The 16634-nt window shown below is 39.2% G+C and overlaps 1 protein-coding gene across 8 annotated transcripts in view; it reads left to right on the top strand.

Moving 5' to 3' along the window:
• NR3C2 (nuclear receptor subfamily 3 group C member 2) overlaps nt 1-16634 on the top strand; it is a 651149-nt gene that overhangs the window by 212695 nt on the left and 421820 nt on the right. For all 8 annotated transcript variants that reach the window (XR_012655961.1, XM_075066312.1, XM_032793226.2 and 5 more), the window contains exons 5-6: nt 12000-12344; nt 13014-13158. Coding sequence is in view for 7 of the 8 variants with exons in the window: in XM_075066312.1 (XP_074922413.1) it covers nt 12000-12344; nt 13014-13158 (490 nt within the window). In the remaining variant the exon portion in view is untranslated. The remainder of the gene's footprint in view (nt 1-11999; nt 12345-13013; nt 13159-16634) is intronic.

Here is a 16634-nt window from a genome sequence, read left to right as displayed (position 1 = left end):
AGAAGAAAATAGGAAAATCAGTGGTCATGTTCAGTGTTGTCATTTGGGAGGGGTTGTTCAATTTGTAATGTAATCTTGAATCTTTGTAGCCTGCAACCACACTACCTTGTGCTGTGATCTTGTCAGATCTCATAAATTAAGCAGCCTCTAGCTGTACCTGGAAGAGCTATCTGCGAGCCAATCCAAGTTGCTGCATGAAGTTCTTACTGGTAATTCAGCAGGTGACATTTCCCCCACGACTCAATACTTGTGGGTCAGTATTGCATTATGAGGTCATCTCTTGGATCAGGGGTGGCAAACCTGTGGCTCTGCGGCTCTTCAGAAGTTAATATGTGGCTCCTTGTATAGGCACCGACTCCGGGGCTGGAGCTACAAGCGACAACTTTCCAGTGTGCCAGGGGGTGCTTACTGCTCAATCTCTGGCTCTGCCACAGACCCTGCCCCCACTCCACCCCTTTCCATCCCCTCCCCTGAGCCTGCTGTGCCCTTGCTCCTCTCCCTCTCCCCCAGAGCTTCCTGCATGCCACGAAACAGCTGATTGGGATGTGCTGGGAGGGAGGGGAAGGCACTGATGGGCGGGGTTGCCTGTGGGTGGGAGGCACTGGGAGCGGAGGAGAGTGGGGAGCTGATGGGGGGCTGCTGATATATTACTGTGGCTCTTTGGCAATGTACACTGGTAAATTCTGGCTCCATCTCAGGCTCAGGTTGGCCACCCCTGTCTTGGATGATATGTAAACTAAATTCTTTGGTCTTTTTCTTATGCTTTCCCTTCTTCTTTCATCACCGGCAATAATAATAATAATAGTACAAATCCTTTCAAGGCACATTTTGCCAGTCCTAATCTTCTCCCCTGGATCTTGTTTAGATCCACTTTTCTTGCCACTTTGTTTTCTGGTGTGCTCCATGTGAGTAGATGCTCTTCCTCCCCAGATCATTCTGACTGTCTACTTCAATGACAGGAATTCAGGCATCCAGAGCTTGATTACCCAGAAAGCTATAACCATATTTATAGCTATTTACTATGAATATTTGTGATGTTTTAGCTCTTCTTGAAGAAACAACTGAGGATAATTACAAACACATTTAGCTACTGGAGCTGTTAAGAAGGTATTTAGGGAATGATGGCAGGAATTCAAGATTTTGAAGAAATGCTGACATCTGACCTTAAACTGATAAGCAAATTATCCATTTTTAAACTAATTTTGAGGAAACTGTCTTCTGCACTTTACATTTTCTTTCTCTGGTTTTATTTGATTTATTGCAGCACAGGAAAATACGTTACAATAAAGCATAAATATAAAATGTTAAAGCATAAATACCAATGTTTATGTGACCTATCAAAACACCATTAACTGCTATCTATCTGTAACGACATAACCCCCCCGTAAATACTCAGTTTCATGGGACAAAAGGTAGTCTTTAGATATCTTGATATCAGTCATCTTAACTGAATGAACTAATCCATGCCTTCCTCCTCCATCTATGAGGTTGCTGTTTTGGGGAAACTAAGATACTAGAAACTCCACAACAAGGTGCCCTTTGCTCTTTTTCCTGAGAGAGAGCTCTTATTGCTGCTTTGGGTTTTCCACACTTCAAATTGATCTAAGTAGTGCAGTAGCTCCTTCAACTAATGTCACACCCACAATATATTGTTTGTGCATTGTTTCTTAGCAGTATATGTACATTATTTCAAGTTGCCTTAACTTTAATTGCATTTTTTAACTCAAATTACTGTACTGCAATGGTTTTTCAAGTTACTGTTTTATTTTCTCAAGGAGGCGCAGTAGAGTACACTGGTAAATAGGAGCGGATGGTAAACATTAGAATTGTAGTTGACTAATTTATGGCAATCTAGTACTTGGGTGTTGCTTCTAGTTCTTTGTTAGACTTGTATTTGATGAACATGTGTAATGATGTATTTAATATACCATGCAAAACTTCAAAAACACTAAATGTGACATAATTTATGAATGAATAAATAATAGATTAATTATATGAACATCTGAACAAGAATGATTAAGCCTGGCTTTCAGGAAAGATAACATTTTCTTTCTTGGACAGTTATTTTTAAATTCTTTGCATATTGGATTGCCATTTTAAAATGTAGTCAATGCATCTCTCTTGTTATTGATGAAAGTTCACGGAAAGATACTTCATAAACTAAAAATATTAGCAAATTTGCAATGTGTCTGTTTTGCTGATTTTTCCAAGATATGATATGTGGGCAGAATCTTCAGACTTCTATCTATTTCTCATTAAGCTTTTTTGGATAAAGCTTTTTAATTTTGATTTTTACCAGAAATCTACTCATTGGCATTTGGTAAAAGTTGTTTCCTCACAGAGGAGTAGTATCCTATGAAGCTGTTCTTTGTCAATTAATCATCACTTTGAGAATTGCTAAAATGTAAGCAAATGCATTAGACTCTTTTTCTGGCAACCTAAATATTCCTGTAAAATAGTCTTTGGAAATAGGCCCCACAGGCAGGGTGACACTGAACAACAATGCAGAGGATGAAGATTTCTTCCAAGCAGCTTTTCCATAGCCTCTCCCTGTACATTGGAACTTTTTCTGTTCTTTTGATTTTTTTCAGGCATTGTAACAGAAGGCAGGATTTGCTCCCAAGTACAAAGTTGTTCTGTATCTGCTTGAGAAAAATGTGAAAATTATTAAGAGAGAGAGAAATACAGTAATAAACTAGAACTGCTAGTCAAACAACATATCTAAAAACTAGGACACCCGTTATTTAACTACAGAGTCCAGAGTAGCTAGAAACCAAGACACCACCAATTATTTAATTACAGAATTGTTTAACCACAGTTCCAGTGTGTATCTAGTAATATTCATTTAACAATCACTGTTGGCAACTCCACTATTATCCTAATCCTTCGGGCTCACAACATTGGTATAATTTTCTAGTCCTCTCCCTTCCTTCCTTCCTTCCTCCCTTCTCTTATGCTGAAGCTGTGCCTAAATTCTACTTCTGTGCTTTTCCTTCTTTTTTTTACATATATGCCACTTTCTTTCTTTTTCCTCTTTTTCTCCCTCTATGGCTTTTCTCTCTGTGTTCTGTTCACTTTGTCTTGTGTTTCACCTTCTCTTTCCTTAAACCTTTTTCTAAAGTAGAGCAGCATGCCTTTTCCTTTCATTCTGTACTACTTCTCTCTTCTCTATGTCCTTGTTCTTTTTTGTGGCCTGTCTTCAGTCTTTCACCTGTTCTGTGCTCTTTTCCCTCTTGTGTTCCCCTTTCTTTGGTCCCTCTCCTGATAAGTTCTCGTCTTCTCCATATGCAGCCTCTGTTCCATGCCTTCCATTCCGTGTGTGTGCATGGGGGAGAAATGACACACTACACTACTCTTGTGGTCCCTCCCTTTTCCTTATCCCAGTTGCCTGCTTCTCTGGTAAATCCCCATAAGTTTCTTGTGGCAGTAAATCTGGTTGGTCTGCTGATTATGTAAGTCAGGCAGTTGTTTAAGAAGTCTAACAAGCACTATTAAGTGGAGCTGTAGGAAGAGAGGCTGACACCTGTGGCAGTGTGTGGCTGTAAGGCTGTTTGCTCCTCCCTCTCCATTTTCCAAAAAGACTTGTGATGATGCATCACTGTTGACTGACTTTTTTTTTTCTTTTTTTCTTTTTTTTTTCAGGTTTTGAGTGAGGCTAAAGTTCTCCTAGCCATGATTAGCTTAGTCCTTGTATTCCAGCAGAATTTAAACTAAGATAAATAGAGCTCTAACTTTGGCAACGTTAACTAGTCATTAGCTGTGCAAACAATAATTAAGTTTGATGGGCAGCAACCAAGCTGTTCTCTGAATACATCACTTATGTAAAAATCCTTCTTCCCTTGTGCAAGGGGAACATTGCTTGTTACAGGTGCTCCTGCATTTGATTTTGTGCTTATATTGTAACTACAGGGTTTTTTAGAAAACGTTTTTGTGGTTATTTAAGGCAAAAAGCAGAGGAAAGGGAAAATTACAAGGGATCCCATGTTACTTAGATGTGTCTCAGCATGAAAAGAAAAAAGTAATCTATAGATTTGTGGACTAAAGAAATACAGAAAAACAAAATACTATACCATTGTAACACAGCCAAATTAATCACATTAATACTGTCCAATATTTGATTATGGTATTTCTGATAGTAGTATCATGCTATTTTCCAGCATTTGTGTCTCCCTGAAATATGATAAGTCAGTGAAATATTAATTTCAAGCATATATAAGAGTTCATTAGAATTCATATTGCATAAATTAACATTCAGCAATATGAATTACACCATATCTATCACCAAAATTATACTATGTGCTTTACAGATCATAAGAAGACAGTTTTCAAACTTTCAGGACCCAGTTTTTCACCAACATTCCACAGGTTCAAAAGAGAGGGGCTGGTATCTGTGTACCAGCTCCCTCTAAAGTGCTGGCCTCTCCAAACCGTCATTTTAGGAAAATGTGGTCCATCCATCTTGCCTGAGTCAAAAGGCTGAGGTGGAGAAGGGGGAGAAATATCCTCTGAGTTGTAGCTCTAACAGCATTTTATACTAAAAGCAGGTTTAATACAATGTTTCCATTTTCCTTCTTCTCCAGAGCCTGCATAGGGATTCTGTATCTCAGGGGTCCCCAACCTGGTGCCTGCGGGCGCCCTGGCACCCATGGGGGCATCTAAATGCGCCCAATCGAGCATCTGCCGAAATGCCGCCAAAATTCAGTGGCATTTTGACAGTGACGACTCTGGATGACGCTGCTTGCCGCTGCCACGGATGCTTGACCGCCGCCAGGGTGCCAGACGAAAAGGTTGGGGACCACTGCTGTGTCTTGTTTCCAGGCAGATGTTGATACTTAATTTAAGCATCTTTACGATTAAGTCCTCTGTATATCCTACCAACTCATCAGGCTCCCTTACTTTAAGGATTCTCACACCTAGATTCCAAGTCTTCACATGGTTTTACAAATTCTCCAAACATCTCTTAGGATAGTGGGCTTAGTCCTGCTCCTATACTTGACATTTTACCATTTACTTCCATCAGTTCAGGATTGGTCCTATTGGTCAGGATTGGTCCTCATTTAGTTTTATTTATTTCTCCATTGTAAATATATTAGTGGTAGTAGCAGTAGATTATCTCCGTTTTAGTGTTATTTAAGTGGACATCCATTTTAGCAGAACAAGTAGAGATAACTTTTCTGATGTGATCTCTACCATGTTTCTCCACTACAGAGATGACTAGTACTGTAGAATATAAATGTTATTGTGTACTGCAGCAATACTTTTGCATATTTTCCTCTTTTTCAACCTGTTGCTGTAGTGCTGTCTGTAGCTTCGAAAAGTCAACATTATATGATTTTCCACAAGACTTCCCCTTGTATTTTATTTTAAATTTTGTATTCTGGTGCATAAGAATATTAGACATCTACAAATACTGATCTAGCAAAAAAAAATCTTTGTTAAAGCCAAAGCCATTTGCAAGGCATCTTTCACCACACTTCTCTTTTCTTCAACTATTTATCTGTTTCAGAAAACCTTAAGAGTATAAGAATTTAGGAACTGTGGTGCAGGATCAGAATTATGAAAGTCTTGTCCTAACCCTTAATAGTTAGAGATTGGCTTAAGCCCTAGAACATGAGATTTTATATCCTTTCCAAAACTATTTTTTTTGCATAGACTATTATAACTTTTGATATTCCTATTACTCACATAAGTGTCCAATCAGTCTTAGAATACTGATGCTGAATTTCTTGATATGAATTACACACGTTTCTAAAGAAAATAATTATAGGATTTGAGCTTTTGATTAGCAGTTATCTTTAGTCAGAATTCCTGCTGATCTGTCTTGTCATAAAACTTAACATAGTCACATTGTGGGGTATGGGCAGGAGCTATGATGTATATTTTCTTTCCAATTTTGAGTTGTCTTTATTAGCTTTATGTTTGATAGTCCAATTAAAGAACAATTGTGAAACACATCTTTAAAAAAAATTAAACTCAGTGCAGTTACTTCTCAGAGGTTCTCAGAATCTTTTGTAGTTGGCTGCTGGTTTCTGTGTGAATTACCAAACCAATTGAGCTAGAGTCTTGGCATGAAACCAAATGAAAAACACAGTTCTTTTCACTGTAAACATGACTATAAAGCAGTAACATTTTTCTCAGTTTCGTTTTGATGGTATAATGGAAGAAAATGAAATTGAAACATACTTTTTGTGATATTGTCATGGAAGAAAACAAAAATTAAACACAAAAATACTTGGAGAGGAAAATCAGAGGATTTATATCTTGGCTAAATGGGCTGTCAGTTTAGCTAAGCTGCTAGATGTTTGTGGGAACTACCAAACCAGTTCAGTTAGCATTCTGGCATGATCCCAGATGAAAATATAGTTTCTGCTTCTGCGCACATGAAAGACGCATAAGATTCTCCTTGTTAGACTTTTTGTGCTAATGGAAATAAAACATAGAGCTTGAAAAACAAATTAATAATAAAAATAAGCAGTGATATTTGATCCTTTTTTATTCCTTCAGGCCTATTTTTAACATTTTTCAGTGATGCATGTCACTGTTACCTCATTATCAAGTATTGTGCTGAATGGGGACATCCTAGCTTTGCTCTTGGGATACATTTGGTTGCAAAAAGTGCTAGTTCAGCTTTGGCTTGCTAAAATAACTCAGTAGTCATAGTGATCCCACCTCTGTGTGCAGTACTGTACGTACAACTGCATCCAATAGGGAGCAAATACATTTTCACTTACTTTACACTAAGTTTAATAAGCTTGTGCACATTGCCAGTTTGGAACTCAGTATTTATTGGGAGTGGGGAGGAGAATAAGTATATTTACCGAAACACAAGATGAGCTGCTGCTTTGTAAGGGCTCCTACTGGATACCATTTGTTTCATTCTGAGACAGGTAGGGAAGGGAGTTCAAAGAGAAGCTGTGTGCCACCAGTAGAAATGCCTCTGTGAGTAAAACGAGCAGGGTTTATTCTAATGGATGTCCTCTGGCTGGCTGACAAAAATGCTAAAGGTGCTGCTACTGTTTGGTACCTGCCACAGAACATTATTTTTAGATTTAATGCACCTCATATTATTTTAATGGTATTTGATCGGGTCTGGGATTGTTAGGCTAGAGGATGGGATTCATGGAGCATTTAACAATCACAGATTTAAACTAGGCACTGGCATTTTATTTTTATTTGCACTGGTTGCATGTAGTTGAACAAAGTTTTAGATCAGTTGCATAAATTATACCTTTTCAAAAAGAAATTAGAAAATGTCTTATGGTTAAGGTTTAAAAAAAGAAAAAGAAGCAAGTAGTAACACTAAAATGGAACAATAACTATAATCTGTTAAACAGTACTGTAGAGCTGCTTGAAATGTAGAAGTAGGAGCATCTTTTGTGGTAAAGAGAAGATATGGTAAGTTAAGGGAAAATATGAATGTTTTTCAGAACACAAAAATCACTGATACGGTGAATTAAATACTAGTGAGCAATACATAAATAAGGCTATTTTTAGAAAACTTGTCTCCCATTTTATTTTTTTTCCATTTTTTTTCCTGCATAAATGTTCAGATTATTACAATTACTTTAGAAAAATCTACTTTGGTAGTAGTCCCAGACTGACAAGCTAATGTCATCACGTCCACAGAGGTAGATTACTTGTGTACGAAAACATTTACTCCTTCAGTTGTACTTCTGCTCAAAGGCATTGGGCCTAAATTATTTGATTAAGTTTTTGTATCTTATAAAGTTTCCCAATCTGTTATACATGTGGCTGGTTGAATAATTGAATTTTAAATTATGACAGACAGCTTTTGATTAATACTGATACATAGTTGTATATTTTATCCTTTTATAAAAATTTCCCTCTGGTTTGCACACCTGTGGGCATCTCACGGTTACGTCAACACTGCAGTTTCTGCATCACATCCCTAAGATTGCAGCTCAGGTAGGCATACCCATGTGATTGCAGCAAGGCATACCCACGGTAGCTTTAATCTAGATGCAGTGGTGTGGGCTCCAGTGCATGCTGTACAAGCCTGTCCAGAACCCTGGATATGTACTTATGTTGATAGTCTGTGCCGCCATGTCTTCACTGCTATTTTAACGTGCTGAAAGCTAGTGTGGGTTTGCCTACGTAAGCTGCAGCTGTGCGTCCAATTGCTGTGTAGACATACCTACAGAGAAAGAAGTAAGAACTAAAAGTACAAAGATGTTATACAGACAAAAAATAATAAAATGTGATGCAACTTTTTTATGGAGCAGAGTGTATGGATGTTTTGCAGTGATCACATGAATGGAGCTGAACATGCACTTGCCACCAGGTATAGTGCTCACTGTTGAACTCGTGACTAATCCTATTGACTTAAAAAAAAACTACTTCCAGGACTGGATCTAACAATAGGGTCGGGCCCAGTATCTTGAATGCCTTGCATTTGATATTATTTTATTACCATCGTGCCTCGGAGGTACAGTCGTCATGACCCAGGACCCCATTGTGCTAGGCACTGTACAAACACAGAACATAAAGATGGTCTGTGCCCCAAAGAACTTACAATCTAAATATAAGAAGAGAGACAACAGTTGGTAACAAACAGAGTGGTGAGTACAAAAAAAATAAATAGAATTGGTCAGCATGATAGTGGTCTAAGCATACCAGCTGCCTTTTTTTTGTAAGCATCATGGAAAAAGAGTTTTAAGTAGGTTTTTGAAGGAGAGTAATGAAGTGGCTTTGTAGATGTTTATGGAGAACTCCTCTCAAATATGAGGGACAGCATGGAAGAAAGCACAAAAGTTCTTTCAAAAGTGTTTTGAAATTTTAACAAATGAGTGATGTAGGCTGGCATCATGGGCTGACCGGAAGCAGGAATCAAGATTGCGATAGTGAATAAGAGATGATAGTTAAGGTAGGGATAGGCTCAGAAGAGCCTTGAAAGTGAATGTTTCAACACAAGCATCTTGTGTTTGATGTGATAAAGAAGGAGGAGCCAGTGGAAGGAGGCAAAGACAGAGGTACATGCTCAAAGAAGTGGACTAGGATAATGATCTTAGTAGCAGCATTTTTAATGGCTCTGGAGGGAGAGATTGCATTTGTCAAGGCCAGAGAAAAGGTGCGAGATGATGAGAACTTTGAGAAGAGTTTTAGCTCTGTGGGTGGGTACGAAAGGTTGTATCTTAGGGATGTTATGTGGAAAAAATTGCCAATATTTAGTCATAACCTATTTATTTTGATTTTATTATTCTTTTGTTTCAATTTTGTCTTCATCACATACTCTGTTTTAAAATAATGTGTACGGTATCTCAGTGCAGTCCATCCTGATGTTAAGGAAGGCATATTGGAGTGTTTTCAGCTACAAGTGCAGTGCCTTTGACAATATTTCAATCATTAGTTTATTATGGTGGTTTATTGTCAAAGGCACTGCACTTGTAGCTGAAAACGCTCCAGTATGCCTCCCTTAACATCAGGAGTTCTTTGGCCTGTGTTGACAGGAGGTCGGACTCTAGATTATCATAATGGTCCCTTTTGGCCCTAAAATCTATGAACCTTTTTGTCCAAGTCCTATAACTGGCTAAGAGATTGAATTCACTGTAATGTAGTGCTAAACACTGGCCCATGCTGTCCCTTCCCATCTTAAAGCCTATGAGAGTCAGTGAAGAGGAGGATCTCTGCACTTAGTTCATCCCCATTCATGTCAGCATTGCACTTTTGCTCCTCCCCCCAGAATAAACTGTGGGTTCAACTCCCAAATCTGGGAAATATCCTAGATCCTAAGGCAGCAGTGGGCAACCTGTGGCCAGCGGGCTGCATGCGGCCCATTAGGATAATCTGATTGCAGGCTGCATTTTGTTTGTTTTTTTCCTGCCTTTGGCCGTCTGCAGGCATGGCCCCCAGCAGCTCCCAGTGGCCGTGGTTCACCATTCCCAGCCAATGGGAGCTGTGGGAAGCGGCGGGCCGCAGGGACTTGGAATCAGCTTGCTCCTGGGCTTCTAGGCACCAGGTGGATGCTTCAGGCTGACATACTAACCTCCAGATATGAAGTAGGATGCCTGGGTTGTGGAGTCCAATGCAAAGCCTCGTATGGAAATTGTGTCTTTTAAAAAATAAAAGTTTGGCCTAAATGTGGAAAGATTCCCTCCCCCTCCCTTCCACCCCCAGCCATCATGGAATTTTGGAGGTTTGTAGAATGTTCCTACAAAAGGTAGGAATGATGGGAAAAGACTCCCACTTAAGTTTGTAAAATAACTTTTTTTCAGGTCTGGGCTTTTATCAAAATAAAATGTTTTGATTGACCAGAAACAAACAAAAAAGGCTAATTTCATTTTGTGGGAAATTTCCAGGGTTGTTTGTGCGTGTGTGTGTGGGTGTTTTGTTCTACTGCCTTGCTCACATGGGGAAAAGGTGCTTTTTATGCTCTTTCACCTCTCCCCACTTCTTGGATATCTACATAGCATTTCATCTTTAATACCGAAGATGTTGACAGAATCAGTTCATGATCCACTGCAAGTTGGGAGATTCATCTAAGTTCTCCCTTGAGAGCCCCCCTCCCCCCCAATATTGAACTCATTGATATAATAGACCTTTTAACAGGAATCACAGTCTATACAATGTAATATGTTGACATAATCTGATTTTTATTCTCTATGCTTAGATAATATGGTAATATATGCTATGTAAATACCTAAGGTAGAAGTTTGATCAATTTTACTTCACTGTGAGCCAAATCATATACCCTGAGAAAGCCCAAGTAACCAAGAAAATGAGCAGCAGATGGAGAGAAAAAGGCATCTTCCTCTTTTACCCTCCAGTGAACCACCAGCAGAGCTATTCTGTAGTCTTGCAGCTGGTGGAGCTTCTGTGGTAGTCATTCTCCTATGCAAGGGACAGGGAAATATAGCTGATTGTTCCTCATATTTGCAGAACTATCAGTCACTTTACATTATGTGAATGGAAAATATGGAGGGCCTTCTGCACCATACATCCTTTCATATAGTGGTAACATATCACTGTTGCTGTCTTCCAAGTGAGCATATGCACCAAAGGAGCATAGGGAGGACAGGATTTGCTGTTTAAAAATGTAATTTCAGTATGGTCAAGTTCACTCTAATAAAGCAGTACTATAACTGAAATATGTAAAAATTGGCTTAACGGCAGGAAGTGGGGAGAAGTGAATTAACAGCAGAGAGAGAGAAGTTTTATACTTCTCAGGCTCAGAATTTTTTGATTAACTGGCTGTATATGGTCATAGTGTAATTTCAGAAGTAGCCAGAAGAGAAGACTGAGTCGTGAGATGAGGAAGTACTAAGGTAGAAAAAAAGAGTTACAATGACAAAGTGGTTTGACTAGATTAGACTAATAGGTTGATAGGTGACTTGTGATCTGTGTATAGAGATGGAAAATAGTAAGACTAGGGGCCAGAAAGAATTATCTTGTTTACCAAAAGCAATATGAGACTAGAGATCATGAAGAAAAATGTATGGGTGAGAGATGATTAAGATAAAAACCTACAAAACAAATCAAAACCATTTTTACAATGTTTCATGTAAATTGAAAAAGGTAACTAGGAAACAAGGTGTATTTATGGAAGCATCAACAATAAATTAGCAGACATTATTATTTAACTATTGAAATGTTACAACAGGGGACAACAAAAATGATCCATGGTTGTAGCAGAATTAATTATTATAAAGTAAGAGAGGTAAGCCTTACTTGATATTTGTTAATTTATTTGCATTGGGGGGAAAGGGGAGGGGAGAGAGTGTGTCTTAGAAGAACATTTTAGAGATAGAGATGACATTTAGGTTTATCGATACAGTATATCCTGGATTTAAGTGGGTAGCAGCCTGCTTGTATATTTTTCTCCTGGCCCATGTTCCATTGTTGACTGTGTTCTGGTATTGTCATGCTTACTATTGGGTAAAGATGGTTTACATATTAATTTCATTTTCGAAATAATCTTTTTTATGCCTCCATCAAGTAAAGGGTGTATAAGATTTCTGTGATTGTCTTGTTCTTCTTTTCAGCCCGAAAGTCCAAAAAGTTGGGAAAATTGAAAGGGATGCATGAAGAACAGCAACAACAGCAGCAGCAGCAACAGCCACCACCCCAAAGCCCAGAGGAAGGGACTACATATATTGCTCCAGTAAAAGAGCCGTCTGTAAACACAACACTTGTTCCTCACATGTCTGCTATTTCACCAGCACTTGCTCCTTCGCCCTCTATGGTCCTTGAAAGCATTGAGCCTGAAATAGTGTATGCAGGATATGATAATTCAAAACCAGATACAGCGGAGCACCTGCTTTCCACTTTAAACCGCCTTGCTGGCAAGCAGATGGTTCAGGTCGTAAAGTGGGCAAAGATACTTCCAGGTAAGAATGTATTTTATTGTATGTGTTTTCTTTTGAAAATAGGATTTATGACTTAATATGCCATTTTACCAACAGGTCTAGGTAAAATTAATCTTCTTTCATTCATTTTAAAGATAGATACTATAATATTTTTGCAGGGGAGGAGGTGATAAATATTGTATTGTATCATTAATGTAATGATTGTTTTTTGTTTTTCTGATTGAAAATTAAAACTTTGTCTTGGTATTAGTAATAACCACCTAAATAAAATAAATGTTGGGTTGCTAGAACTAAGCGTTCTCTTTGGGACTGTATTGTTGTTTAAAATGTGCAGACTAAGAATAGATTTCAGTGCTACAATTATCAGAGGGGTAGCTGTGTTAGTCTGGATCTGTAAAAAGCAACAAAGAGTCTTGTGGCACCTTAAAGACTAACAGATGTATTGGAACATAAGCTTTCGTGGGTACATGCCCTCTTCATCAGATGCATGTGTCTGACGAAGTGGGCATTCACTTATGAAAGCTTATGCTCCAATACATCTATTAGTCTTTAAGGTGCCACAGGACTCTTTAATGCTACAATTGTTTCATTGAATATTTGAGCTTTTTTCCAGTTTGAGTTTAAGGTAGTTCACACTACATTGCACCTGAATGTTGTTTGTAGTTTGTGATTAATCATTTTGTTCTTCAGGATTTAGAAACTTGCCTCTCGAGGACCAAATTACTCTAATCCAGTACTCATGGATGTGTCTATCATCATTTGCCTTGAGCTGGAGATCATACAAACATACAAACAGCCAATTCCTCTATTTTGCTCCAGACCTGGTCTTCAATGAGTAAGTATCTATTAATTAACCTTTTCAAAGTAAGATGGATAGAGTTCAGATATTATAATATTTTTAAATATGTACATGGAGTATGAAAAATTCAAATTCCCAATTTGAAATGTGGATACAGAAAACTGAGTAACTGAAAACTTTCAACAGGGCTACACTACCTCCTTCCAATGTTCTTTGTGTATGCAAGTGCATATAGAAATGTTCCCAAAACAAGGATGTTATGTTGGCTTTGAAATATGACTGATATGCAACCCAGATTAATAGAAAACAATCTCTTTTTGGTATCTACTATAGTTTTGGAAGAATATCTCATTTCTAGGAAAAGTAAATGTTTAAATTGCGAGTTTTTCTAAGCAGATTCAGATAATGGTTCTATTGTTAACAGTATACAGCTGCTCAATGTGTTTTCATGACAATCATAATTGCACTTCTTTATAGTCATGAAAGAAGCCAAAATGTTTTTCTATAACGAAACATTCCTAGTTGTATGATGCAAAAACAAACAAACAAACAAAAAGACTGAAGGAACTATTCTTTCCAAGCATGTGCATTCCTTCTTATTTTAAGTTAATATTTTAGTGCTGGTTATTTGCTGAATTAGTGATTTAATTTGTGCTTTTTTATTCAGAATGGTAATGTCAGGAAATAAAAATAACCAAACAGTCAAATTGGGATAGCATCACATGGTCATTCCAGAAGAGAACTCTTTCTAAAAATATGAAAAATAGAACAGGAGGAGTGGTGAGGAAGAAAAACAGGAAAAGAATGGACAAGAAATAGAAACTTCCAACTCAATTCACTAAACCATTCTGAACCATTTCTCTTGGAGAATGTGCTGCAAAATGTTATTGGTACTATTTCTGCATATGCTACTATGCAGACAATTAACATTTCATGTATTATTAGTTATTGTATTGTTTTGGCATCATTGGCCTGATCCAAAACCTATTAAAATCAATGAGAGTCTTCCCATTTACTTCAAAAGGCTTTGGACCCATTCCCATAATGGTAAATACCAAAACAGGTTTGACTAAGGGAAAGGCATTAGTCAATGGGAATGTGGTTAGAAATATACTTTCAGTCTGTGTGCTGAAGAAATTGAATAGGGAGTTCAAAACTTACATTAGTAGGAATGAATCCCACCTGCAAACAAAAATGTACTTGCAGTTTACAATGAGAAATAATAGTAAAATTAGCATAAACTCTAGCAATTGAGTTAAAAAAGTATGGATTGAATGAATGGACTATAGACTAGGACTATAAAGTGGATAGAAAGCTGGCTAGATCATCGGGCTCCACAGGTAGTGATCAATGACTCAATGTCTAGTTGGCAGCTGGTATTAAGCAGAGTGCCCTAGGGATCAGTCCTGGGGCCAGTTTTGTTCAGCATCTTCATTAATGATCTGGATGATGGGATGGATTGCACCCTCAGCAAGTTCACGGATGACACTAAGCTGAGGGGAGAGAGAGAGATGCTGGAAGGTAGGGATAAGGTCCATAGTACCCTAGACAAATTGGAGGATTGGGCCAAAAGAAATCTGATGAGGTTCAACAAGGACAAGTGCAGAGTCCTGCACTTAGGATGGAAGAATCCCATACACTGCTACAGGCTGGGGACTGACTCACTAAGTAGCTGTTCTGCAGAAAAGGATCGGGGGATTACAGTGGATGAGAAACTGGATATGAGTCAACAGTGTGCCCTTGTTGCCAAGAAGGCTAATGGTACCTTGGGCTGCATTAGTAGGATCATTGCCAGCAGATCAAGGGAAGTGATTTTTCCCCTCTATTCGGCACTGATGAGGTCACATCTGGAGTATTGCATCCAGTTTTTGGCCCTCTACTGCAGAAAGGATGTGGACAAATTGGAGAGAGTCCATGGAGGGCATGAAAATGCTTAGGGGGCTGGGGCACATGACTTAGGAGGAGAAGCTGAGGGAACTGGGATTATTTAGTCTGCAGAAGAGAAGAATGAGGGGGGATTTGATGGCAGCCTTCAACTACCTGAAGGGGGGTTCCAAAGAGGATGGAGCTCGGCTGTTTTCAGTGATGGCAGATGACAGAACAAGGAGCAATGGTCTCAAGTTCCAGTGGGTGAGGTCTAGGTTGGATATTAGGAAAAAATATTTCACTAAGAGGATGGAGAAGCACTGGAATGGGTTACCTAGGGAGCTGGTGGAATCCCCTTCCTTAGAGATTTTTAAGGTCAGGCTTGACAAGGCCCTGGCTGGGATGATTTAGTTGGCGTTGGTCCTGCTTGAGAAGGGGGTTGGACTAGATGACCTCCTGAGGTCTCTTCCAGCCCTAATATTCTATTATTCTGGTTTCATGGGTTTTATGCTGCAGGTCCTAAAATAAATGTCCACAGGATTTGCAGAGGCTGAGATTAGGATCAGATCAGTGAAAGGTACTATCAACTGCCTGCAAAGAAACTCTACGGATATGCAAAAAGAGCTAGCTTTGTGGAAAAAATAAGATGAATGATCTGAACTGCTCTAGACTGAACAATATACTTACTATGATGCTATCAAAATCAGCATCCCACAGGTATTTTTGGATGTTGGAAGATGGAACTGAAATTGTAGATAGATTAAAAGCTACTTTGGGTACATCGGCAGTACGAAATTAATTCGAATTTATTTTATTCAAATTTTGGGAAGCGATTTTATACATTTGGTGTTGCGTCTCCACTAAAGCACGTGAATTCGGCGAAGTGCATCCACAGTACCGAGGCTAGCATCGAATGTCAGAGCAGTCCACTGTGGTAGCTATACCACAATTCCTGCAGTCTCTGCTGCCCATTGGAATTGTGGATTAAGCTCCCAGTGCATGATGGGGCAAAAACATTCTCGAGGGTGTTTCTGGGTGTGTGCTGTCACTCACTTCTCCCTCTGTGAAAGCTATGGTAGATGCCATACTACCAGGAGATGGTGCAGCACAGTGAACCACCTGTCTCCTGGCCTCGCATGTCCTCTCGTCTTTCTATCTCTACTCTTTCATCTAACCATTTCCCGCCTTTTTTCGGCTACCATGAACAGAGCCACACAGCTTCTGCTGCTTTTTCCATATTGTCTGTCCGGGGCTCCCATGGAAGCTACAGAAGGCAACAATTCCCTGCTGTTTTTCAGCCATTGTGAACAGAGCCACACAGCTTCCGCTGCAAACTCTGCTCTCCCGCTCTTGCAGCTCTAACGAGCTTCCAGACTCTGTGAAAGCTACAGAAGAGAACCATTTACTTACTGTGGCAAAGGTCTGACCTTGCTCCCGTGGGTCCTGTGCTTCTAGGTGGCTTATGCTAGCCTCAGTGGCTCACTGTGACCCTCCACGTAGCCCTTCTCTCTCTAGGGCCAGGGTTACAGTCTACTGAGCCCTTTTCATCATAGGCCTGCAAGGAGGTTGGTGAGAGAACTACCACAGTCTCTGTTCAGCCTCCTGTCCTGACAGGGGCCTGACTTCCCCTCCTAGGAGGTGTTCTT

The sequence above is a fragment of the Chelonoidis abingdonii genome, chromosome 5 (assembly GCF_003597395.2).
Source record: "Chelonoidis abingdonii isolate Lonesome George chromosome 5, CheloAbing_2.0, whole genome shotgun sequence".
NCBI classification, from domain to species: domain Eukaryota; kingdom Metazoa; phylum Chordata; order Testudines; family Testudinidae; genus Chelonoidis; species Chelonoidis abingdonii.
Note: the sequence above shows the minus strand (reverse complement) of the source record. Positions and strands in the feature narration are given on the sequence as shown.